At 42.6% G+C, this 24,025-nt stretch overlaps 1 protein-coding gene across 2 annotated transcripts; it reads right to left on the bottom strand.

Annotated features, from left to right (window-relative positions):
- Positions 1 to 2,334: 2,334 nt before the first annotated feature.
- Positions 2,335 to 23,377, bottom strand: LOC137281213 (serine-rich adhesin for platelets-like). 2 transcript variants are annotated; one of them, XM_067812336.1, is made up of 6 exons: positions 23,025 to 23,377; positions 9,995 to 10,319; positions 9,761 to 9,793; positions 8,850 to 8,956; positions 8,141 to 8,214; positions 2,335 to 7,630 (listed from the first exon to the last, which is right to left on the bottom strand). In XM_067812336.1, the coding sequence occupies exons 1-6, from the start codon at positions 23,055 to 23,057 to the stop codon at positions 3,331 to 3,333; spliced, it is 4,872 nt and encodes a 1,623-aa protein (XP_067668437.1). In that variant the 5' UTR covers positions 23,058 to 23,377; the 3' UTR covers positions 2,335 to 3,330. The 2 variants fall into 2 exon arrangements, with proteins under 2 accessions (XP_067668437.1, XP_067668436.1); XM_067812335.1 differs by lacking the exon at positions 23,025 to 23,377 and adding an exon at positions 22,912 to 22,988.
- Between the last annotated feature and the right edge of the window lie 648 nt (positions 23,378 to 24,025).

The raw sequence follows: 24,025 nt of genomic DNA, 5'->3' as shown, positions 1-24,025 counted from the left end.
GGTCAGACTCGCTGACTTGGTTGACGCATGTCATCACTTCGCAATTGTGCAGATCGATGCTCATATTGTGATCACTGGATTGTCTGGTCCAGACTCGATTATTTACAGACCGCCGCCATATAACTGTAATATTGCTGAGTGCGGCGTAAAACTAAACTCAGTCACTGATCTGTTTAGCAACATCCAAGAGTCAATTGCCTGTCCATGGCGCTGGAGCAGAGCACAAACGCATTCGCCATGTTGGTGAGCAGCCACAGGAACAGATATACAGATAGCACACATGTTAACATACCTCATGACCTGAACTGTTTTCCGGATCATTCATAACTTCGGCAAATGGCCAGACTGTTTTGTTTCCAATTTAAGTACTGTTTGTGAACACAACAATGGTGATGAAAAACTGTTTAGAAAAGTATTGTAAGCCATCTTCTCACTAGGCCTCGGCATATTTACATTAGGTACTAATATTTATTGCTATAAAAGGACATTTAAGGAAACAAACACACGAACCCATCGTGAATGTTGTAAGTTACAATAAGAGATCTTGGTGAGCGCATAATCGACAGGATTCAAACATCAGCTCGTGGGTTAGAAACTTTTCCATTGTCAATATTTGTTCATAAATTCAATGCTCTGACTAATCCTCTCAAAGACTTCATTACGTCATTGGGTAATATCATGTTCAAATTCATATGTATTAAAACCCTGATAAAATCAAAAGTAACAATTTCAAAAGAGTATACAAACAATGGTAGTTTGAGGAGGTTGACCATGTAGCCTTTTGTGAAGCTTTGAAACAAGTTAAACTGAGATCATATTGTAGAAAAAACAACAGTTGAAATCCCTGCAATATTCCTTTTGATGTCATTTTATGATCGAGTACAAATGCCGATCAAATAGCTTACATCGATAAGTCTTATTGGAAGGGTGTTTTGAAAGCTTGGGACTAATATTGCAAAAGAAAGGTTATGTGGTTTCTGGTAATATTTATGAAATCCTAGCCCCATCACCATGGTTAGACGTTACCTACGAAAGCTCAACAAATCACAAGAAATCCTGGCACGTAGAAGCGTTCTTACAATTGAGGACCAGTGTGACAAACTGGTATGTTATCTTTTCACAGGTTTAAGGAAATGTATGTCATTAAAGGCACATATCGGGTTTGCGTGTTTTGAATATACTACCTGATTCTTGGAAATATACTATTAGACAGTATAGACATAATTTTTTAAACAACTGAGTGTCATTTGGATTTATTGAACTCTAGCACGAGCTCTAGACGTTTTTATGACGCCGTATGTCTGAGGAAGGCGTACCTGGAGTGTAAGCCAGCATCTGTCGCTAATGCTACTTTCGACTGGAATAGGATGGTTTGAAAGATATCAAACTACATGATTTCCAATTCAAGCTTTTACGTGATATTATCTATACTACCATGAACTATTTACAGTGAAACTTGTTTATGGAAAGGTAAATCTTCCTGCTTGTTTGACATCGCGCGAGGATGTCGGTACCTCACAGACGGGGTTGCTGGTTGCGTCATCCTCGCGCAATTCTAAAACTGCTTAATCTTCAGCGCATAGGTATTGATAAGCACATTCAATGCATTCAATGTATTTGCACCATGAAGGATTATCTGTGTGCTAAATAATTTTGATTCTGTGCACATGGAAGACTGCTTATTCGACGAATACAATCGCCAAGTGATCTACCTGCCGCCATGTTGGGATGATGGAAACGCGGGCACAGTGATCAAGTGAAAACATTATGAGAGCGTCATGCAGGTGCGGAGCCTGCGGTGCTTTAACGGTTATTGTATCGCCACTGAAGCGTAGGTACCTCATACTTTATTTGGAACTAAGCGCTAATTTCAAATGGATTTCACTAGGAATAAGAGAGCTCCGTTCACCAATTAGAATCAGCATTTTGAATGTCATGGTATGTTGTCTATGTATCAGGATATTTTCATTTAGCAGAAACAGTATGTGTCAAAACAACAGGTGTCAGGTCGACCTTGTGTGGGACGTATTTTGCTGACCTCGCGTTGCACGTATCAGGTCTTCAAGGTGTAGAAAAAATAAGACATTTTCAAGCATCAAGTATCACGTTGTATTCGTATAAAAGTGTCAAGGTGCCATTGTGTAGAAAGCACCATATACATGTACATTGTTGTGTTTGCAACATGTTGCCATCATGAGAACGTGTATGAAGCAAAGCAAACACCTGCTTAAGTCTGTGAGTGGACGTATTTATCATTAGACTCATTGCTACTGCCCTTGACCACTGAATCTCGGCCAGTCTTCATATATTTCAGTGTTGTCACAAACAAGTAAACTATGTTAATATAGTTTATTAGCGTTACATACAACATCCAGGTGATGTTGTGGGTGGGTTCATATACACATATACATATTTACATACTTTAATATAATACATAACAACGAAGTAAAGGCACGTACATTACAAGACACGTTCGAACCAGCGAACAGTCGAGTAAGTGCCAAGGAACACAACTGTTCCTCGTTATCTTGTGGCCTGGTCTTGGAAATCGCATGTTGTTATTTCCATGATATATATTATTCACATCCCATTCACTTGTGTAATATTCAACAATCCAGACTGTGGATATTTTAAACATCATCTTCCTCAGTTTTGTCGAATTAAATATATAACAACACCCCAGTGTTTACTATTGTTTGGAGTATTAGGTACTTCGTTGACTCCATACTCCGACGCCATTTCAGGTGAGACATGAACCCCACACAGTCTGACAAGATATACATTGAATACACGTGACCTACTGAGTCACCAAAATAAAACGATTCTGATATACACAATACTGTTTGTAGAGAATTATCCGTTATTTGACAAATACAGACGAATGTGCTAAACATGTGTTGATGTTTTTTTCACCTGCGTATAATAGAGCGATACTATAGGTTCATGAGAATACATGGTAATTACAGCATATGTCTTTGTTGTGAGTTGGATGCCTGTCACCACATCTGATGGACGCATTAAGTCCCAGTTTGTTTTTCCGAAACACTTTGATATACTGTCACCTTGACAGACAATGCCACACTGATGAGCATCCGGGCAGAAGGACGCCGACGTTGCGTTGTGGACAATGGAGATGACGAGAAAGCCCACTGTTCGCACAATGACATCCGATGGCATATGATTGGATTTGAGACGAGACGATAAGGAGGAGGAGGAGGAGGATTGTTCTCATAGATTTATCCAGTGGATGGACTTGTGTCTTGTGCCAAGGCTGGTGACGACATTTGAATTTGTATAGTGGTGGATAGATGATCCCCTTCCAATTGTCACTCATGATGATGATTGCATGGGAGACGATGATGAAGCAACGATTGTACCAGTTGACAATTCAACAGACGTTGACGTTGGGGTTACTGCCGACAATGGCTGAAGAGATGGCGTGAAAGACGTTTCAACTGGGGCAGACGTCGTCTGCGCAGCAGATATTTGAGATATTTGCGTCACTACCATCGATGACTCCAGTGACGAGGATGACGAAGCAGTTCCAGATGTCAACTGGACAACAGATGTTGATGCAGGTGTCACTGCCAACGGTGACTCCAGTGACGAGGATGATGAAGCAGTTCCAGATGTCAACTGGACAACAGATGTTGATGCAGGTGTCACTGCCAACGGTGACTCCAGTGACGAGGATGACGAAGCAGTTCCAGATGTCATCTGGACAACAGATGTTGATGCAGGTGTCACTGCCAACGGTGACTGCATAGAAGACGAAGTTGAAGTGACTATTGTAGCAGATGTCGACACGGGAAAAGAAGAAATAGACTGCGTCATGGTCGACGACGACTGCAATATGGAGGATTCTGAAGCAGCGACTGTGGCAGATGGCGTTGTAGCAGGTGATGAGGACTGTGTTACAGTTGGCGTTGACTGCAGGGACGACGATTCTGAAGCAGCGACTGTGGCAGATGTCGTTGTGGCAGCAGGTGATGAGGACTGTGTTACAGTTGGCGTTGACTGCAGTGACGACGATTCTGAAGCAGCGACTGTGGCAGATGTCGTTGTGGCAGCAGGTGATGAGGACTGTGTTACAGTTGGCGTTAACTGCAGTGACGACGATTCTGAAGCAGCGACTGTGACAGATGGCGTTGTAGCAGGAGGTAATGAGGATTGTGTTACAGTTGGCGTTAACTGCAGTGCCGACGATTCTGAAGCAGCGACTGTGGCAGATGGCGTTGTAGCAGGAGGTGATGAGGACTGTGTTACAGTTGGCGTTAACTGCAATGACGACGATTCTGAAGTAGCGACTGTGGCAGATGGCGTTGTAGCAGGAGGTGATGAGGACTGTGCTACAGTTGGCGTTGACTGCAGTGACGACGATTCTGTAGCAGCGACTGTGGCAACTGTTGATGTAGGTGTCACTGCCGATGATGACTGAAGAGAAGACGTTACTGAAGGTTGTGCGGAAGTCGATGTTGAGTGTATAATTGGAGTTGTGGATTGTGTCACGGCTAACGACGATTGCAATGACGAGGATGATAAATCGGCAGATGTCGCAGATGTTGACAGGGCAACAGATGCAGTTATAGATGACATTACAAACGATGATTGTATGGACGATAATACTGAATCTTGTCCTGAGACAGACGTCGATTGTGCAGCAGATGTTACAGATTGTGCCAAAGCAGACGATACTTCCAAAGACGACGATGTTGAAGCTGCGATTGTGGCAGGCGTCGAATGAGCAACGGGCGGTGATGATGATGCTGAAGCTGCGATTGTGGCAACTGTCGACTGAGTAACAGGCGTTGTAGCAGATGCCGACTGGAAAACAGGACTTGAAGCTTGTGTCACAGTTGACGAAGTTGGTGTAGCAGTGATTGTGGCCAACGATGACTGGGCAATAGGCGTTGAAGGCGATTCTGAAGCAGTGATTGTGGCAGATGTCGTCTGGGCGACAGGCGGTGAAGACGATTCCGAAGCAGCAATTGTGGCAGATGTCGTCTGGTCGACAGGCGTTGAAGACGATTCCGAAGCAGCAATTGTGGCAGATGTCGTCTGGGCGACAGGCGGTGAAGGCGGTTCCGAAGCAGTGATTGTGGCAGATGTCGTCTGGGCGACAGGCGTTGAAGACGATTCCGAAGCAGCAATTGTGGCAGATGTCGTCTGGGCGACAGGCGTTGAAGAGGATGCTGAAACAGCGTTTGTGGAGGATGTCTGGACAACAGGCGTTGAGGAGGATGCTGAAGCAGTGATTGAGGCAGATGTCGACTGGACATCAGGCGTTGAGGAGGATGCTGAAACTGCGATTATGGCAGATGTCTGGGCAACAGGCGTTGAGGAGGATTCTGAAGCAGCAATTGTGGCAGATGCCGTCTGGGCAACAGGCGTTGAGGGGGATGCTGAAGCAGCAATTGTGGCAGATGTCGTCTGGGCAACAGGCGTTGAGGCCGAAGCAGCGATTGTGGCAGATGTCGTCTGGGCAACAGGCGTTGAGGGGGATACTGAAGCAGCGATTGTGGCAGATGTCGTCTGGGCAACAGGCGTTGAGGGGGACGCTGAAGCAGCAATTGTGGCAGATGTCGTCTGGGCAACAGGCGTTGAGGCCGAAGCAGCGATTGTGGCAGATGTCGTCTGGGCAACAGGCGTTGAGGGGGATACTGAAGCAGCGATTGTGGCAGATGTCGTCTGGGCAACAGGCGTTGAGGGGGATGCTGAAACAGCGATTGTGGCAGATGTCGAGGCAGCAAGCGTTGAGGCGGATGCTGAAGCCGCCAGTATGGCAGACGCTGACTGGGTAGAGGATGCTGATGCTGCAATTGTGGCAGGTGTCAATTGGACAACATGCGTCAAGGATGCTGCTGTAGCTGTAACTGTGCCAGGTGTTGAAATGACAATAGATGTAAAGGAGGCTCCTGAAGAAGCCATAGTAGGCGATGTCGATTGGGCAACGGGTGTTGAGGAGGATGCTGAGGCAGCGATTGTGGCTGATGTCGACTGGACAACAGGTGATGAGGAGGATGCTGAAGCAGGGATTGAGGCAGATGTCGTCTGGACACCAGGCATTGATGGGGATGCTGAAGTTGCAATTGTGGCAGATGTTGTCTGGACACCAGGCGTTGAGGGGGATGCTGAAGCTGCAATTGTGGCAGATGTTGGCTGGACACCAGACGTTGAGGAGGATGCTGAAGCTGCAATGGTGGCAGATGTCTGGACAGCAGGCGTTGAGGGGGCTGGTGAAACAACAATTGTGGCAGATATCGACTGGATAACAGGCGTTGAAGAGGATGCTGAAGCAGCGATTGTGGAAGATGTCTGGACAACACTCGTTGAGGAGGATGCTGAAACTGCGATTGTGGCAGATGTCTGGGCAACAGGCGTTGAGGAGGATTCTGAAGCTGCGATTGTGGCAGATGTCGACTGTACAACAGACAATGAGGAGGTCGATGAAGCTGTGACTGTGGCAGATGTCGGTTGGGCAATAGGCGTTGAGGAGGTCGATGAAGCTGTGACTGTGGCAGATGTCGGTTGGGCAATAGGCGTTGAGGACGATTCTGAAGGAGTGATTGTAGCAGATGTCGACTGGACAACAGGCGATGAGGAGGTCGATGAACCTGTGACTGAGTCAGGTGTCGGTTGGACAATAGGCGTTGAAGAGGATTCTGAAGGAGTGATTGTAGCAGATGTCGACTGGACAACAGGCGATGAGGAGGTCGATGAAGCTGTGACTGTGGCAGGTGTCGGTTGGACAATAGGCGTTGAAGAGGATTCTGAAGGAGTGATTGTAGCAGATGTCGACTGGACAACAGGCGATGAGGAGGTCGATGAAGCTGTGACTGTGGCAGATGTCGGTTGGGCAGTAGGCGTTAAAGACGATTCTGAAGGAGTGATTGTAGCAGATGTCGACTGGACAACAGGCGATGAGGAGGTCGATGAAGCTGTGACTGTGGCAGATGTCGGTTGGGCAGTAGGCGTTAAAGACGATTCTGAAGGAGTGATTGTAGCAGATGTCGACTGGACAACAGGCGATGAGGAGGTCGATGAAGCTGTGACTGTGGCAGATGTCGGTTGGGCAATAGGCGTTGAGGACGATTCTGAAGGAGTGATTGTAGCAGATGTCGACTGGACAACAGGCGATGAGGAGGTCGATGAAGCTGTGACTGAGGCAGGTGTCGGTTGGACAATAGGCGTTGAAGAGGATTCTGAAGGAGTGATTGTAGCAGATGTCGACTGGACAACAGGCGATGAGGAGGTCGATGAACCTGTGACTGAGTCAGATGTCGGTTGGGCAATAGGCGTTGAAGACGATTCTGAAGGTGTGGTTGTAGATGATATCTGCATTGAAGAGGCAACTGTTGCTGACGAAGACTGAACTGTAGAAGATGATGGAGTGCTTGTTGTTGAAGCTGTACTAGCAGGCTTAGGAGGACAGAGTACATTAGACGATGTTTCGCTCGAAGCCGTAAGTATCACCCCGCATTCCCTTGTTGAGTCGACGTCTAATGTTCCAATTTTTCCGTCTTTCGATTGTTCAATGATAAACTGCGCCAAGAGGTTAGTGAACACTTGTCCCAAGCTGGATGCTTCTTCTCGTACAACAAGCTCGTAGATAAAGATCAAACTGCCGTTCCTGGAAAGAACGTATTGTCAAATTATTGTAGAGAATTTGGAATGGGATTTCGACGTTACGAGTGCTGGCAAAGTACGAGACCACGGAACAATAATCTTTAGACCCATAGTTAATCGATGATTGCCTGGAATTTGACCCTTTGATGTCCAGCCGTGTGATGTATGGACTCCTATCAGGTATGCCGTACACGTCACGGACGTTCTGATCACAATAAGTCAAAACTTACATCAGACAGGTTTGATATTACCTACCACATTTTTATTTGTAATATTTGTCCAGAAAATATTAAACATCACCTTGGTTATGCTGTCAAAAACACGTACCTTGTCATTAGTTTAACATATACATTCTTACCAAATATAACTCCTCATGAATCCCTCTTGATCTAACACCAAGCCCAAACTCCGTCATCAAGAAAATTACATGGTAACTGCAAAAGGGCGGTGACATTTAATTCATGTATTTACCCAAAACCGATGTACACACGGTCTGAATTGCTGTTCAGCTTACCTTATCTCCAACACGTTACAGGTGGAGTCTTTGCCTTTCAACGGGGAGCCGTCCACGACTAACGTCTCCGTTATCTGCGACAAGAACACGCCATTGTCATACTTGGCATTTACATTCAGTATACTAAGCTAAACGTGGTACCGGTTGTTTCTACTAACGATATCTAATATAACGTGTTATACTGGACAGCAAAGGAAAAGCAAGTATCGAAAAAAGCAAACCTGAAACACCAACCATTCATGTTTATGTCTTCCATTTAAAATCTATTTTGAAGTATATTTTTGTCAAAGTACATTTATTGTTGTTGTATTAAATTGTACAAATCATCGTCATCAACATCATACAAGCATCATCATCTTTATCATCATCATAATCATATTTTCAGGCGTTAATGTCTTACCGGGATTTTCATACTGAATAAACTGTAATATATCTACTGTCTTTACCCAAGGCTAGAAATATGTATACACATGTTCCGATGTACTGACAAACTGCGTTATACTTCTAACATCTATACACCTATACATTCTGCTATACATCTAACTTAGTACAATTAGCAGGGTGTATGGAAGGACGATCAGATGGCATAGCATGTTAGTGGATTAAGGAATGTTGCATATTCAAAAACGTAACGATATTCGTTCACTGTTTGTAATCGTCAAAATTGAATAATTATTATATTGCTTGTAGGTTTGATTATTCGTCATACCTGGTTGCAGAATTCTGTGGCTTGAGCCTTAAACTGAGGGCTTGAGGGGTCGGCGAGTTCAGGTGTGTACGTCTTCCCTGTCACTCGGAGACTGGACTGCAGGCGTGCTGGAAACAGGATGTCTGGACTATTAGAACGTGGGCATATGCCAGGGTTACAGAATCCATTATAACAGCTAAATAGTTGCGCTGCCTTAGGGTTCCGTGTAGACCTTCACGGTTCTAATGTTTGGTGTAAGATACGACTTAATTAGGTCGGCCTCGCTCACGCCAATTGCATGTCTATCACGGGTTTGTCTAGTCCGCGTGATGCAAGCCACAGCAATACAACAAACGTGTTGACTGGACCAGCAGTGTGACCACCATGATCCGTACTGTAATCAACAATATATCTGTAGGTATTCAGTGCAAGCCATCCAGCCCAACCCATTGTTCATGCCATAGACCGATTACTATGAAGCACAGTTTGACTGATTGTGTTGACTTTTCCAATATTAGACAGCGTTATTTCATGACGTTGTTCTGACTTACGTGAACGTTTTGATGCCGTTTCTAAACATTCTATTTTATCATATTTGGAAGAAATCAAAGTGGGTGATATAGATTTATATTTCAGAGATCATATTTTCACCCTTGAATGTGATACTTAACTGAAATATTTTAGTGATATTTTCATCATTACATTTATTATTTTTAACGTATTGTAAAACGTGAGACCTTTTCTCCGCAACATTGCTGGTGCGACATTAAGGAATATTCACTCACTCACTCACTCACTCGAAGCTTCAGTCTTACATTTCTTCAGTATGTATATCTACGTAATCTGAATTTTGGGGTAAATTTTTTCAGCGCGATGGGGTGTTTTAGGGGTGAGGGGATTGTGATGTGGTGAGTGATTTGTTTCTTACTTACCGACCGGAGTTGGTTCCGATGGCTTCTGAGTAACTGAAACGTTGATCATAAATGAAGTTATATAGTATTTTCCTCAGCTAAAACACATGCTTAACACTGATATGAATCTAAGATTTTCTTATGATCACAATTTTCAGTATGAAGATAGAGGCTTCTTGACGACAGCTTTTGTCATACGCCAGTATTTTGTATGTTTTACAACGTCGTTACAGGTGACAGTCGATGTACACTCACGGATGACGGAAACAATGATGGAGCTGACGATGATACCGACGAGGAGAAAAAGGAGGACAACGAAAGCGCAGAATTTCCGGTTGAATCTCCGGTTCGTTGAGTAATCACTGGATGCGTCGATTGTGCTGGCAACATCTTTATGGGAGCGATACGTGGGCACGGGCATCACGACGTCACCACTCCGAGGGGTGTAGTAGAATCTGTAGGCACCTTGAAGTTCTTGGTAGTCCACATTGTTATCGTACGCCAGCATAGGGTTGAAGTATTTATCTTCCTTTGTGTTGAGATCCTCAGTGCTTGAATTGAGGTACGACAGATGTGGCCACTGAAAAATCATACATTGAATTAGTGAGTTTAAAATTCTGTATATCGCTGAAATATATGAAATGTTTAGGCAGAACTTAGATATTCACCACTTAAGTGACCCATGAGCCCAATATGACGCCTAAAATCCACAGTCAGGGCGATCTAGGATTCACGAAGCAAGCTGTTGCTTCTTAAACTACTGGTCCAACTCTTTTGTCCAGACGATATCAATTTTGTAGGACATGTAATGCGAGTTACATTCGATTAGATGCTGTGAAGTCGGCAAGGAATGTACGACTTGGGATCTACAAAGAGAGAAGTTGAGTGACAGGAAAGACATACGTGAGATCAAACCTACAGCGTCCGATACAAGAAGCGATTGGCGCTTTTTTAGATCATGTCATGTTAATGTGAGGGGAATGGCCGAGGAAAAGGAGAGCGTGGTGCTCATAAATCAACTATTTGAATTCGGACCCAACAAAAAAGAATTTATCAAATTTGCAATGACGTACTGACATTCACTTCCATGTTACAGGTCAGTGTCAGATGGTCAATGCTGAAGGCTGAAGTTGACCTTAGATGTCCTGAAAGTAGGCTGATGTCAGTGTCCGTTGCCCCGGTAAGGGCTATTGGCGGCATGACTTGGCCCAGATCGTAGCCTGTGGTTTATGTCAACTTGGTCGTTGTTGTTGCAATAAACGCGCAATAAATGGCAGGGTTATTAATGTCTGCGTCTAAATATACGCCACCTATTTTCAGACAGGTGTTTCCTTGTCTAAGACAAGATTTATTCTGACACTGTATGGCCTCTGAAATACCTGACTCTGGACGCCTGCACGAGGGTCGTTTGTCACAGATGATTCACATAGGTGTCAGTTGGTCTTAGATGTGGATAATATTGTCGGTGCTGGAATGTCAGGGTGTGGTGCCAGTTTGGCAGGTCGTCTCAGATGCGTGTAATATTGTCGGTGCTGGAATGTCGGGGTGTACGTGGTGCCAGTGTGTGAGGTTAAGGTCAGGAGTGTCACCACTATAAAACTGATACTGAGGACATAACTTTGGAGTCAGGGATTGTCGATGCGATTGCATTATTTTACAAAACCAGAGACAACAAACTGTTCATGCGGATGTGCAGTTCCGGTTAGGAATCAGGTCACCTACCTCGAGGAAGTTATAACGTTAAGACAGCAGCAAGCAAGACTATCTACCAAGCGGGATGTGTTGTGAAACACGAAAAACAAGGATGAGCATAACCTGTCTGATGTCAAAATGACATTTGAAAGTTAACCATGAATAGTAGTTCTCTGGGCAATCATATCAACAAAGCACATCATGGTTAGCAGAAAGAGAGATTGTCCATGTAGGTGTCAGTTAAAATGACTGTGTCAGAAAAAATTTCAGTCTCGAAAGGTATTCGACCAGTGGTAAAACAGGACCGTCTAGAATTTCAAAGCCCTCCTAGTCCTAAGTTAGTGTTAGTGTTAGTGTTAGTGTTAGTGTTAGTGTTAGTGTTAGTGTCAATGTCAATGTCAATGTCAATGTTAATGTTATGCTCCCTGCGCGAACACCTGATCCGTAACACACACTTGTTGTCCGAATTGTGAGATGGACTCTTTTAGCATGTTTAGTGATTCTGAAAGTGTCAAATTTATGTGTGAGTTAGAATAGCAGAGACAAAATTAAAAACATCTAGACTCGGTAACTGACACACTAATTATACAACCAAAGCGTTGGGAGTTACAGGGTTTTTTTCTAAACAAGAGTCCAGGAAAAAACGTTTAAAACATATGATTGAAAATACCTGCCCAAAGGAGTAAAAAACAATTCATAATTTCACAGGGAATCTAGACTTGTTACACTGTTCCACAGATTAGCTGGACCCCTTTTCTTTCTGTGGTATCTTGAGGGATTAACCTCCTTGGTTCTTTCACCTATCAGTAAATGTGCTAAAACAGTATCCATGGCGTCCATATAACCGAAAAGATTCGGAGTAGAACTGATCTTCAGCAACCCATGGTTTTCCTAAGAAACAGCTAGAGGGATCGGCTGGTCAAAAGTTGACAAATATCATGGTATCCCAATTGCGTAGGTCGATGTTATTGCCGTTGATCACTGAATCGTCCTCCGCCATATAGCTGGAATAATGCTAAGTACGCCGTAAAACAACAACCAGCGGAGAGTTCAAAAGAAGCATCCTTATTTAACTTTAAAAAAATGTTAAAATTTCGACATCAGTTTAGCATGGCATATCTCAACACGCTGTTAGATACCTGCCCTCCAAGAGAAAGCCAGCCAGCCCTCAGGGTAGAAGCTTTAGATCTATGCTTTTGTGATCTTTGAAATTGAAATTTTATGTTGTAATCAAAGTTTTATAACGTTGTTTATATCACAAAGCATTCATTAAAATGGACTGCCTTTAATGGACGTTGTAGTTGTGATGCGTCGGTCACATCGTATCCATCACCAACTCGCACGATGAATGTTGTTTGACAAGATCTAACAAACCGTATCAAGCTGTTATCTCTCCTACATTGAATGTTGGTGTCCGGGCAACAGCACAATTTGAATCAGTAGAGATACTTTGAAAACTGCACATATATCAACAGCATACACACGATGTCAAAGATACTCATCCGCAGAGTACAGTCTGGGTCTACTAAGAGTACGATCTTACCAGAACATACACTAACACAACATGTTCAACTAAAAATGAAACCTTACAATACAATTAGTTGCAGTATTAGTACTGTTTCCAAAACTAGCTACGGTGAAAAAGGAAGTCCACCGGAGACAGGATGATACCGGAGACACCACCCGTGACATGTAAAGCAATGCTTTATGGAAACAATCCAGTCTCAAACAGATCTAAGATGAACAAGCCTTACAGTCGAAATTGTCCCGAAACTATCTGAGATTATTATTATTATGATTTTCATAGTTTGAATGTTCCGGACTCACCTTAACTAAATATACAGTGCGCTGGAAGTGTTCCGTCGAACACCTCTGGGCGAGTCAGTATAGATATTCCGGAGCGGTACAACAAAACTGTCTCACAGGCACCACCACATCGTCGCTGTTGTACCCCGAAGACAAAAAATTATAAAAGATGTATTTTTTTTACGTCAGGCGGTGTCAACTCCTGACACATGGCAGCCTGAAGTTCAAGCCATGTAGAAGGTGATGGGTGAGCGGAGAGTAGCTGTCCTCTTCCTTTCATCTTTGTAAACTAGTCATCAATCTAAGACTACAGATATTAATGGTGACGGGGTAGACATTTACGGAGATATTCCCCCACCCCATCCGCCTCCCCACGCGTGTGCAGTGATCGTTCCTGCTACCACAAGACACGATGTCATCAGTGACAGGACCACGACATACCTTGGACAGGGTCACTGCGTTCAAACGATTAAACTACACGCTAGAGTTGTTAGGCTTATGTTTCAGTCATGTCGAGGGAGGTACTTTTCCCAACTCACTCACTCACTCACCCTACTGAATTCCTGGTTCTAATGTTTCACGGATTGTTTCAATCAAGTGTCACTAGCATGTCAGCGCAGTTGACCTGACACGGTATCAGTTTCTTATATGGGGTGAGTATCGTGACCACCTCGTGATTACCATTTAACCATCGACCACCCCCTTTATATGTGATATATATAGCATTACTGATAACATGAGTGTGGATTACACTACGATGCAAGCCGAATCTGGCCACCACGTGGACCGTCATGCCCATGGGTTTATGCGAAGGGCGTTCCCCGAATTCTTGTGACAAATCGTGTCCCGAAGGCGTGAGTGGACTTACTGAACAGGGCTGCCCGAGTCGGGTGACCCTTGGCAACGACGGGATATATGTTTCAGAGACTTACTGAACATTCATCACCGAATCTGACTACCCTTGGCAACGACGGGATATATGTTTCAGAGACTTACTGAACAGTCATTACCGAATCTGGCTACCCTTGGCAACGACGGGATATATGTTTCATAGACTTACTGAACAGTCATCACCGAATCTGACTACCTTTGGGAACGACTGGATATATGTTTCAGAGACTTACTGAACAGGGCTGACCGAATCTGACTACCCTTGGCAACGACTGGATACATGTTTCAGTGACTTACTGAACAGGGCTGGCGGAGTCTGGTGACCACTGACAACGACTGGACACATGTCTCAGGGACGATTAATGGGAGTGGGTAACTTGGTGGGTTTTTGTCAAATTTCACGGCTGCGCAGATTATGTAAAAACTGCTGACATATGGCTTGAACATTGTTGAGACCAGCGTTCAACAAACAAACAAACCCTGTTTAGTAGATGGCAACCCAGCACATCGTGCAATTAAATACACAGAACTACACGGCATACCAAGCAAATATAATATAAAGAAGTAATGTTTTGGTACTGACATAAGGGACAATTGACCCATTGTCAACCATACATCTTCTAATCATGCACTACACTGGAGTTAATATCACCCTGTAGGCAACTAAGTATCGTGGCACATCAATCAATCACGTGTATGCCTTTCTGACATCTTGACGCACCGAATGTAACATGCTGATCCTCAAGTACTTTCTTGTGAAAGGCAGAAGCTGTAATTGATTTAATGGTCCATTTTTAGACAGGAAACATCTTTTCTTTACATAAAGTAAGAAAAAGATGACATTGGTGTTGCGGTTTTGATATTACATTACAGAAATGTGTTTTAGGGACCACATGACTTAGATTAGAGAAAGGCAGACAGAGTAAAGGTAATGGGAAAAAATACAAAATCATAGATAAATACTAGCTTCGCGTCTTTTAACGGTAGTGGCGGATGCTTGACAATATAGGACTGCAATTTATAGACGTTTCTTTTAGAATCATGGTAGTTATTGCTCCTCTTTTCTTTTTGTTACAATCAGTTAATTTCAAGTAGATGAACACATGCTGATTTTTTTCACACATACCAAACTCTGTCTTTTACGTCATTGATTTTCATCATCACTTGGAAATTACCACCGTTTCACATGTCATTAAATGCAAAATATTTATAATTATATTTATATTAATATTATATTTATATTTATAATTTGAATTTTATACACCAAATTAAAGATTATTCATTGGAAGAAGCCAACATTAATGTTGATGAAGTAGTTTGAGGTTTGATTTGGGGCAAAAATGCAAAGCGTGTTTACATCCTCGCCTCCAATTCTCGGCCTGAGGCTTCACATTCGGCTCCCAGTAACACCCACATATCACCATTGGGAAAGGCACACAAGGAAAATGAATACTGCAAAATGATTCTCTAGTTTCACTAGACTATTTCTATTTCTTATTATTTACACTACGCAAGGAGAAGTGGGAGTAGCGGCCGTAGCAAGTTGATGTCTCGTCACATCAAAGTCCAGAGATGAAACCTTCAACTGATATAATTGCCAATGAAATAACAGTTGTGAAATGTGTTACGAGAGTGCATTTTCTGACAGCTGTATTATTGATTAAGTGATAGTTATTACAGGGTAACAATCTTTGGAGTTTTGAGTGACAGTTATTATGGGTCACATTTCGTATCGTAAATGTTCAGTATAGAAGATCCTATTTGGCGAGGAAAATTCAGATTTGTTTCTATTCATACACGGGATGGCGTGCAGCCTTTAAGCAAGGACACTGAATTCCTCTGTTTTAGCATTCAAGGAACATTTTTCCAATTCTCTTTGTTGATGGTATGTGGGTTTGTATGGTTTCATCTCAGCTCGTAAAATTTGCATTCACTCATTCCTTACAGTTGTGATTTACGAGTGAGGAAAACCAAATGTATTTCAAGGAGCATGTCACTGTAATCCTGGTGTTAGAGCAATGAATGTCAGACATATCTGTACACTTCTGGTTTGTAGAGCTGCCTCCTCGTGAGACCACGCTTGGCTGAAATATAGATCACCACCGGAACGGTCGTGACGGTCTCTTAGCGTCAAGCACCTGTGAACTTTCAGCTTTGACACTGTGACTCACAATAGAATAAGGCTTCTATTGTTGGTTTTTATCGTCGGAACGGTTTTTGAAATTCTTTACATTTGACGTCACATAGCTCGTCCGTATGTGAACAGGTTTTATGTTAAGCGATAATACCGTTTTGTAAAAACAGTGTGATCCATCAACACTGCACCTTTTGTCCCTGGAGTAGAAATGGCAACATATACTGGACAAAAAAGTGAGTGAGTTTGGTTTTACGCCGCTGTTTATAGTCCAGTAACATCCCAGCTGGGGGCACCAGAAACGGGCTTTACACATGGTAAACATGTGGGCAGTGGAACCCTGATCAGGACGAGTAAATGCTTGAACCAGTACCCCACCCTTACCTTTTTCGCAGAAATACAAAACTATACGAATCAAAACAGACAGATATTTGTCCACATTGTATATAAACATTTCATGGCATCCAGCATGGTTAACACTGGCATCCAACATGCTGAACACTGGCATCCAACATGCTGAACACTGGCATCCAACATGGTGAAAATTGGCATCCAACATGCTGAACACTGGCATCCAACATGGTGAAAATTGGCATCCAACATGCTGAACACTGGCATCCAACATGGTGAAAATTGGCATCCAACATGCTGAACACTGGCATCCAACATGCTGAACATTGGCATCCAGTATGCAACTGAACAGTTCTGCGCATCTGGTATAACCCATTCCACGAAGGGCAAAAAAGGAGACACTCTCCAGAAAAATTATGTATATTTCAGCAGGAAGTGCAAGCAAAGCCACGAGTCTTAGTTTGGGTCCAACCTAGACACGATATTGACAAAGGTCCTACATGGGCTGAAATCGTGATTACCAACAGGCATATCATTATCCCCTCTATGGCTGAAAACAGGTGTCTGTGTATTGTAGCCAAGGTTTATCTTCCAGACACTTCTCACTGCGTGCCATTAACGTCCTGAATGTTAATATATATCCCCTGCATGCTTTAAGCACAGTTAGAGTACAGTCTACACATGACACAACCAGGCGTGAGCTTTCAAAAGGGGGCTTGTTGACCCAGTCCATGTGTTCGTGACGCAATTCAATGCCTAATGTAAATTATATTGAGGGGCGTGCTCTATACATCAGATCATATCGTGTGAAGCTATGTAGATAGATCCTATTCACTCTCCGATCATACCGAGTTAGCTTTATTCACAGGTGTGGTCGATATTGAAACTGGTAGACTGACAGTGTGAAACCCCTTTCTCGTGTCTACAGCTGGGATGTTCCTGGAATATTGCCAAAAGCGTTTTGAAAACGCACTCACTCATGGCTTATAGCCATCGGCAATACGCATTAGTGGGAAAAGTGAAAGTCTTTTTTGTTTGTAAAGAAATCCAAGGGGGGGGGGGGGGGGGGGGGGTGGGAGTCCAAACCAAACACCTTCTGTACCAAAACCGAGGAGAAGTGTTTTCTCTAACATATTTACCGTCAATGATGGATAATGTAGAGTATCATTTAATGAAGCTTCATAACAATAACTAAAGCGCTCGTAAAATCAGTTTAATGACAGTAACTATGAGTAAATAATTTAACCCCCATGGTATACGTCGGCCAGGAGGCCGTGCGGTTGGGCATCTGCCTAGGAAAATGAGAGTTGCAGTTCCACTCTCATCAGAGGAAACATTTGTACTTTGAGAGTAATCATGAACGATATCTTTTCAAATGATTTCAAACACTCACATTGTATCATTTGAATGGTGATGATCATATAAAGTTAGGAAAAGATAGTAAGTTGGAAAGAGGTCTTACTATCGAACAGTAAAACCCTGGAAGAGGTCTTTCTGGCGAAAAGTAAAACCTGTCCCTCCCAAACAAAAACCTCAAAAGCTATTATTCTGGGAAAGCAAGAGCTGACCTGAAATGTAGTGAGAAGCATACTTCAGATTTATATTAAAGGCTAATTACCAACCTATCAAGCACTGCTATTGTGCTGAACATTAAACTCTGTTTTCAGGGTCTATTCAAAGACTGGAATGTTAGTGCCTGAATCTAAACTGATGGTGTCGAGACTTTGTTTAGGATATCTCTCTGATAGGATATCTAAAGGGACTTCAAACATGACGTTTCCCTGTTGCGATGTTAAACACCGGATATTTACCCCTGGCACATAGGCATGTTGTGTCAAACACCGTATGAGTGGTACACTTTCCCCGTGACAAATGGGAATGTCGTAAAAACGCACCGGGTGTCTGGTACACTTTACCCCTGGCACATGGGAGTATTGCAACAAACATCGGGTGTCAGGTACACTTTACCCCTGACACATAGGAATTCTGTAACAAACATCGGGTGTCAGGTACACTTTACCCCTGACACATAGGAATTCTGTAACAAACATCGGGTGTCAGGTACACTTTACCCCTGACACATAGGAATTCTGTAACAAACATCGGGTGTCAGGTACACTTTACCCCTGACTGATGTAACAATACCGGGCGCCAGGTTCAGTTTTTCCCTGACACATGGGAATGTTGAAATAAACTATCGGCAAATGCCTGTGAGAAAAGGTCATGTAATGTTTGTTGCAAGTGGAAAGCAATACTGCAGAGTATGTCGAGCTAAAATAAAGCAGTCCATTGTGGCTAAATGGCGCCCTACATTTGTAACTGATGAGATCATTGCTCCACATCGTTGAATAACATAATACATGATATTATCTACCCTGGTTTATACTGAACTACAAGAAGTATGGGATCAAAAGCTGAACAGTGCACCATTGAAATAAAGGTTAATAGAACAGGAGCAGTTTGCCTTGACCTAGAGTAACGCTTAGTCTCTGAAGTTTGAGAGGCGCAAATTTCATTTAAATTGAAACGGAGTACCAGTGAAAAGGATGGAACCTGTGGTAATCTTAGACATGCTTCAATCAGGCTTTCAAAAAGTGTCAGACCGAGGGTAAAATAATGTGGTTCGAGGACTAAGACGAGATCTCCTGGTATGTAATTACGTTGGACGTTTATTCCAAAAGAACATGCATTTTTACATTCTGCTCATTGTATATTGTCCCATGGAAATAGGAAATCGGGGAACCTCGATAACAGATAATAGTCAACTGCCTCAGGGAAGTTCTAAAATCGATGTTACGTAGCCTAATACGTAATTGTCACATCTACTTCTAATAAAATGGCCAAACTAGTCGTAAATAAGTATTTAATATTCAGGCTGTAATACTATAATAACAGAGCTGCCGTGCATATCTAGTCGACTTGGGTACAAACATACTGTAGGCGTGACACGTAGCCCCAGGGCAGGGACATGACTCGATCTGAGGCTTTTGGGAAGTGGTCTGCATTTAAATGTACTTAAATGAAATAAAAGCTTATGCGCAATTTAATTAAAGACTCGTCGAATTAGTGGAATGTTCGAGATGTGTGTTGTTATGTAGGTATGATGCATTCTCCAATAGGCGTAAACACAGTCCTTTAATCTCTCAGCGGGAACACCAGCAGCTACGAAAATATGAAAAACCTCAAATACGAAAACAATTAAATTGCAGAGAGTGATTCCAACATGTATTCAATATCACTGTTCAATATCTAAACTATGGCACGCGGTAAAAATAAGATAAATGTGTACATGTGGTTGAGGCAATTTTCGACGAACAATTAAAATCCATACTATGAACTACATGAACTGCATTGTGTGACCTTAAACTAGACAGTAGTTATATTCTTATTTATAAAGCAGACAACCTTTCCAGAATTCTCCATAGGACATAGGATTTTTTAGGTTTTATTTGCAGTAAAACGCTCACGTGGCTGACAAGAAGACAATGAAATATTGTCCTATCGGTACAACTATGAACTGAAGAAAGTTGCTGGCGCTTTAGTATCCGTCAAACCGGTCGAGCGGGACTAAAGCTTGACCAGTCCATGACCCTTCAAGATACTATCTCTACTATCAGCGTTAAAACCTGCTGAGTGTGTTTATTGTAAATTTTAACCCCTTCAATCTGGGCATAGGTGCGAGAACTTTAAATTGTGTAAACTTGAAACAGGAATGAAAAATCCGTTGAAAACAGAGACGACGAACTTGAACAACGAACTGCAACGATCACATGTTTATCTGTACAATATGCAAAGACGATGTTTATCCAAACAATATACACAATATGTCTGTCTAAACAATATTCAAGGAATGTGTATGTAGCGGAAATTTAAGACCAAGCAGTCCGACAAGTATTTTTATGAATGTATAACTATGCAAATGTGAATGTAACGAAATTACAACCAACATGTTCCCCTGAACCAGCAGCTTAAACAAAGCTTAGAAACATACCTAGAAACGTAAAATGTCCACACTCAGGACTAAAATACCTTTAAGAACTGCAGTCATATCTTGAAACTAATTATCTGTAAGCAGACAATATGTCGGTGGAATCGCCCCAGGCACGGTCCGTGGGAAACTAAACTGCCCCAGGCGATGTTCATTTCACTGAATTTATATGGAATATGGAACCGCCCACAACCAAACATGCGTGTTTACTGCCGTTTCCCTAAAACCAACCATGAGAATATGTTTCGTTTTTCTCATCACCAAGTGAGAGTATACCGTTTGACCACAACCAGTGACACATTCGTTTAAACTTGCCCAAACACATACGTGTTGTACTCTAATCGTCATATCACAAAGTCATTCTCACCAAAGGATAAAACTGAGAGACTCGTACACCTCCTGCAGTGCTAGCCCCACATCACACAGCAGCATGTCTGGAATAGGTACAATGCCTAGCTGTACAAGTCTCCGCACGTTCCAAGACTGTAGAGATACGGACAATTAAAACCGATTGCAGATATTCAGAACTAACACAAACCGAATCCAAACTGATAATGGTTGAAACTAGTTTAATTGTTGTCAGTCTGTATATGAATAGTTAAATTTATGTGCGTTTTAAAGAGACATGGCAAGAATAAGACACAGTGAACGTTTGATTACAGATTTGGTACTATCTTGTATAATGCCATTAAAGGCCAGTGTGAATGGCAGAACAGGTGACCTCTGTGACCTGACCTCCAACCCGTCTTTTACGCAACAACCCGTGCTCATCCACCAGCCGAGACATTCAGCACCAGGGTCTGCGTGCAATATACACTTAAACAAATACAGAATCGCATATCAATAACATAGACCTCGCGCATTACATAACGCTCCACTTTGATTCATTGTCTGCCTCGGGGTAGAGCTAATAAAGCTGAATATGCATCTGCCACAAAGCAGGAGATTGATCTGTCTCTGAATATTGTCGGTGGTGACATGGACGAACTCAATATCTGTGTTTAATTATGTCATGTCAAGCGAGATTGGCCTGCAGTTTAATACCACAGATATGCTCCTGGGTTATATCCGTACGTTGAGAACAGAAACGTATATTTATAATTAAATACATATATCACATATTTGTATAGCGCACTGTCAAATTATGAATGTTTTCAATGCGCTCGGACCATGATCTATTTGGCTTTTGATTGAAAAGATATAGTAACATGTTCAGAAATTCTAAACTTTCCTAATATATGAGACTTTTGTCAATCAGGTATTCATCGAAATGAACTCACTAACATCACTCAATTCACAGACATAATGAATAATGGTTCTCGTTACGAGAAACCCTTGTATGTGAGACTTTCAAAGCGTCATCTGTGTGTACAGGTCTGAGATTTAATGTAGTCTAGCCGTGTTAGAAACAGCAGCATTCAGCCAGGCCGTCCAATATTTGGTGTACAACACAAACACAATCGTGGGGTTTCTGTCATACTGAAGTCTTTCAAATCCAAGTCGTTATTTTGTTATCAGGGTCTGATTGTTAAATCGATAACAGTCAAAGTTTCAATACCAAATTAAACGCTATTGTGTGTTTATAGAATCTGCTCTGATAAGAAACTGGTCTGTAAGTATGGAATGTGGGGATTATGACATAATACATTGAACTTGGAACAGGTTCAGGTTGGTGCCTGGAGGGGGTGGGCAGCGGCCTGGAGAGCCTCAAGCGGGTGATGTTTTACATGGGGCACACACGTCATGTCATTCTAAAAACTGGTATAACATGATTAGTAAAGCATTCTGTGATGAATGAGAGTGTATTCTAGGCAGAATGCTTGGTTTCTTCATTCAACACGGAAGAGACACGTCTGCAAATAGACATGATGTATTTCACTTACTATATCGTATGAAACGTTGTCACTAACTAACAGTTACCAATGTACATGGTGTACGACATGCCAGTGTGGCACACCGCATACCAAATGTGAGAACACATGAAGCTGACGTTAAAATACAGGTTGAAATAGGGAGATCATCTTTTCCCTGACAATGTCTAAGTGTCTAAGCGCGAAAATCTATATTCAGCCTATGCCTGTATAGTGTTAAATATAGTACGGTATCAGATTTATGAGAGGAAATGTGATCCGCAATTATTCACCGAGAAACTGAACGATTCTTTTCTTATAAATATAGCTGAAGGAAAAAGGAGTGTATGAACAACCGCCGGACAATATGCCTAACTCCGCAGAACGGGGTTTAGAGAACCCCTACCGTCTAGGTACACATAACGGTACTACTCGTCTTGTGAACATCACCGGTACTTACAGGTGTTTCATGAACATAGGTCCCGGGTACAACCGCCAAAGGTGTTCGGTATCGGCGATAATAGTAGGTCCACATGGTCAGCTGGGGACAGCAGACTGTCTCTAGTGACTTACCTTGTCGTGGAAGCGGGATCTCCAGGCACTCATATTTTGTCACGTTCAGGAATATGTCACTGCTGTCAGTCCTGGACTTATAATGGTTGTCTCTCCTCTTCACCTGTCTCCGCTGAGACACACCTCTCTCTGATGACAAGTAAGCGTACCTAGTTTCAGTCTTTAAAGTAAATCTACTTATGAGTAGATTTTTGTTTGAATGTAATATGCCGGATAGAGTTATTAAAGTAACTGAAAAGTGTATAGCTGGCACATCCACAAACTCCGTTGCTTGAATAGATCCGAGGAAAATAATACGGGTAGGATGTGCTCACAGATTCTACAACCAGAGTGACGTGAGTTGGTTGGACGTCAAGAGGTACCCAGGATTCTGATTCGGGTATTTATACTGGTTATAAATAGCTCGGTGCTGACGCTAGTTTCACAGGCGAGTTACCCAACTAGTCACGTGATGTGATGATTGTTCTTTTCGCTGAATGGGCCCTCCCGAGTCTGTTCTCTACTGGGGTATTCACACTCGAGTGATTAACTTGAATGTGTTTGACTTCAGACATACGTGGAGTTCCGTCCCAGTGAAACGGACAGGTGTATGATCGGATGACTGTTCGCTGAGTTATTTATCTGTGGGTAGGAGGAACGTGTTGTAGAGAAACAATCAGAGAAGGCGGGGCCGTGAACGTGATATCATCACTTTACGCAATTTACTGAGTTCACGGATATCCTTACCTAGTACATATTGTGAGCGTCTTAATGTGTCACGAAGATAAGTTCGCTCGTTTGTTAAAAGTCATCTCAACTACGTCTTTCAGAGTCATTGGGAGGTGGTCATTTTAGGTTGAGAATTGTTGGTATTAAGACATGCATATGCATCGTTTATAAGCTAAACGTAAATAACTGACGTCTTTTTTTGTTATGAGTTTAATTCACTACATCCAGCGAAATGAAAACTATAAAGTAGAGACAAATCATAATCTTTCAGTTTCCAGTTGTATCCTGAAAGT

The sequence above is a fragment of the Haliotis asinina genome, chromosome 4 (assembly GCF_037392515.1).
Source record: "Haliotis asinina isolate JCU_RB_2024 chromosome 4, JCU_Hal_asi_v2, whole genome shotgun sequence".
Classification (NCBI taxonomy): Eukaryota; Metazoa; Mollusca; class Gastropoda; order Lepetellida; family Haliotidae; genus Haliotis; species Haliotis asinina.
Note: the sequence above shows the minus strand (reverse complement) of the source record. Positions and strands in the feature narration are given on the sequence as shown.

What these genes read in the sequence shown, in the direction of transcription:
- LOC137281213 (XM_067812335.1), bottom strand. Translation starts at nt 22,986, where the DNA reads ATGTGGACCTACTATTATCGCCGATACCGAACACCTTTGGCGGTTGTA. An exon ending in CCACAGAATTCTGCAACCAG is followed by an intron (nt 8,215 to 8,849) that starts GTATGACGAATA and finishes TTCTTGTCGCAG; the next exon opens with ATAACGGAGACGTTAGTCGT. An exon ending in TGTAACGTGTTGGAGATAAG is followed by an intron (nt 7,631 to 8,140) that starts GTAAGCTGAACA and finishes CGTTCTTTCCAG; the next exon opens with GAACGGCAGTTTGATCTTTA.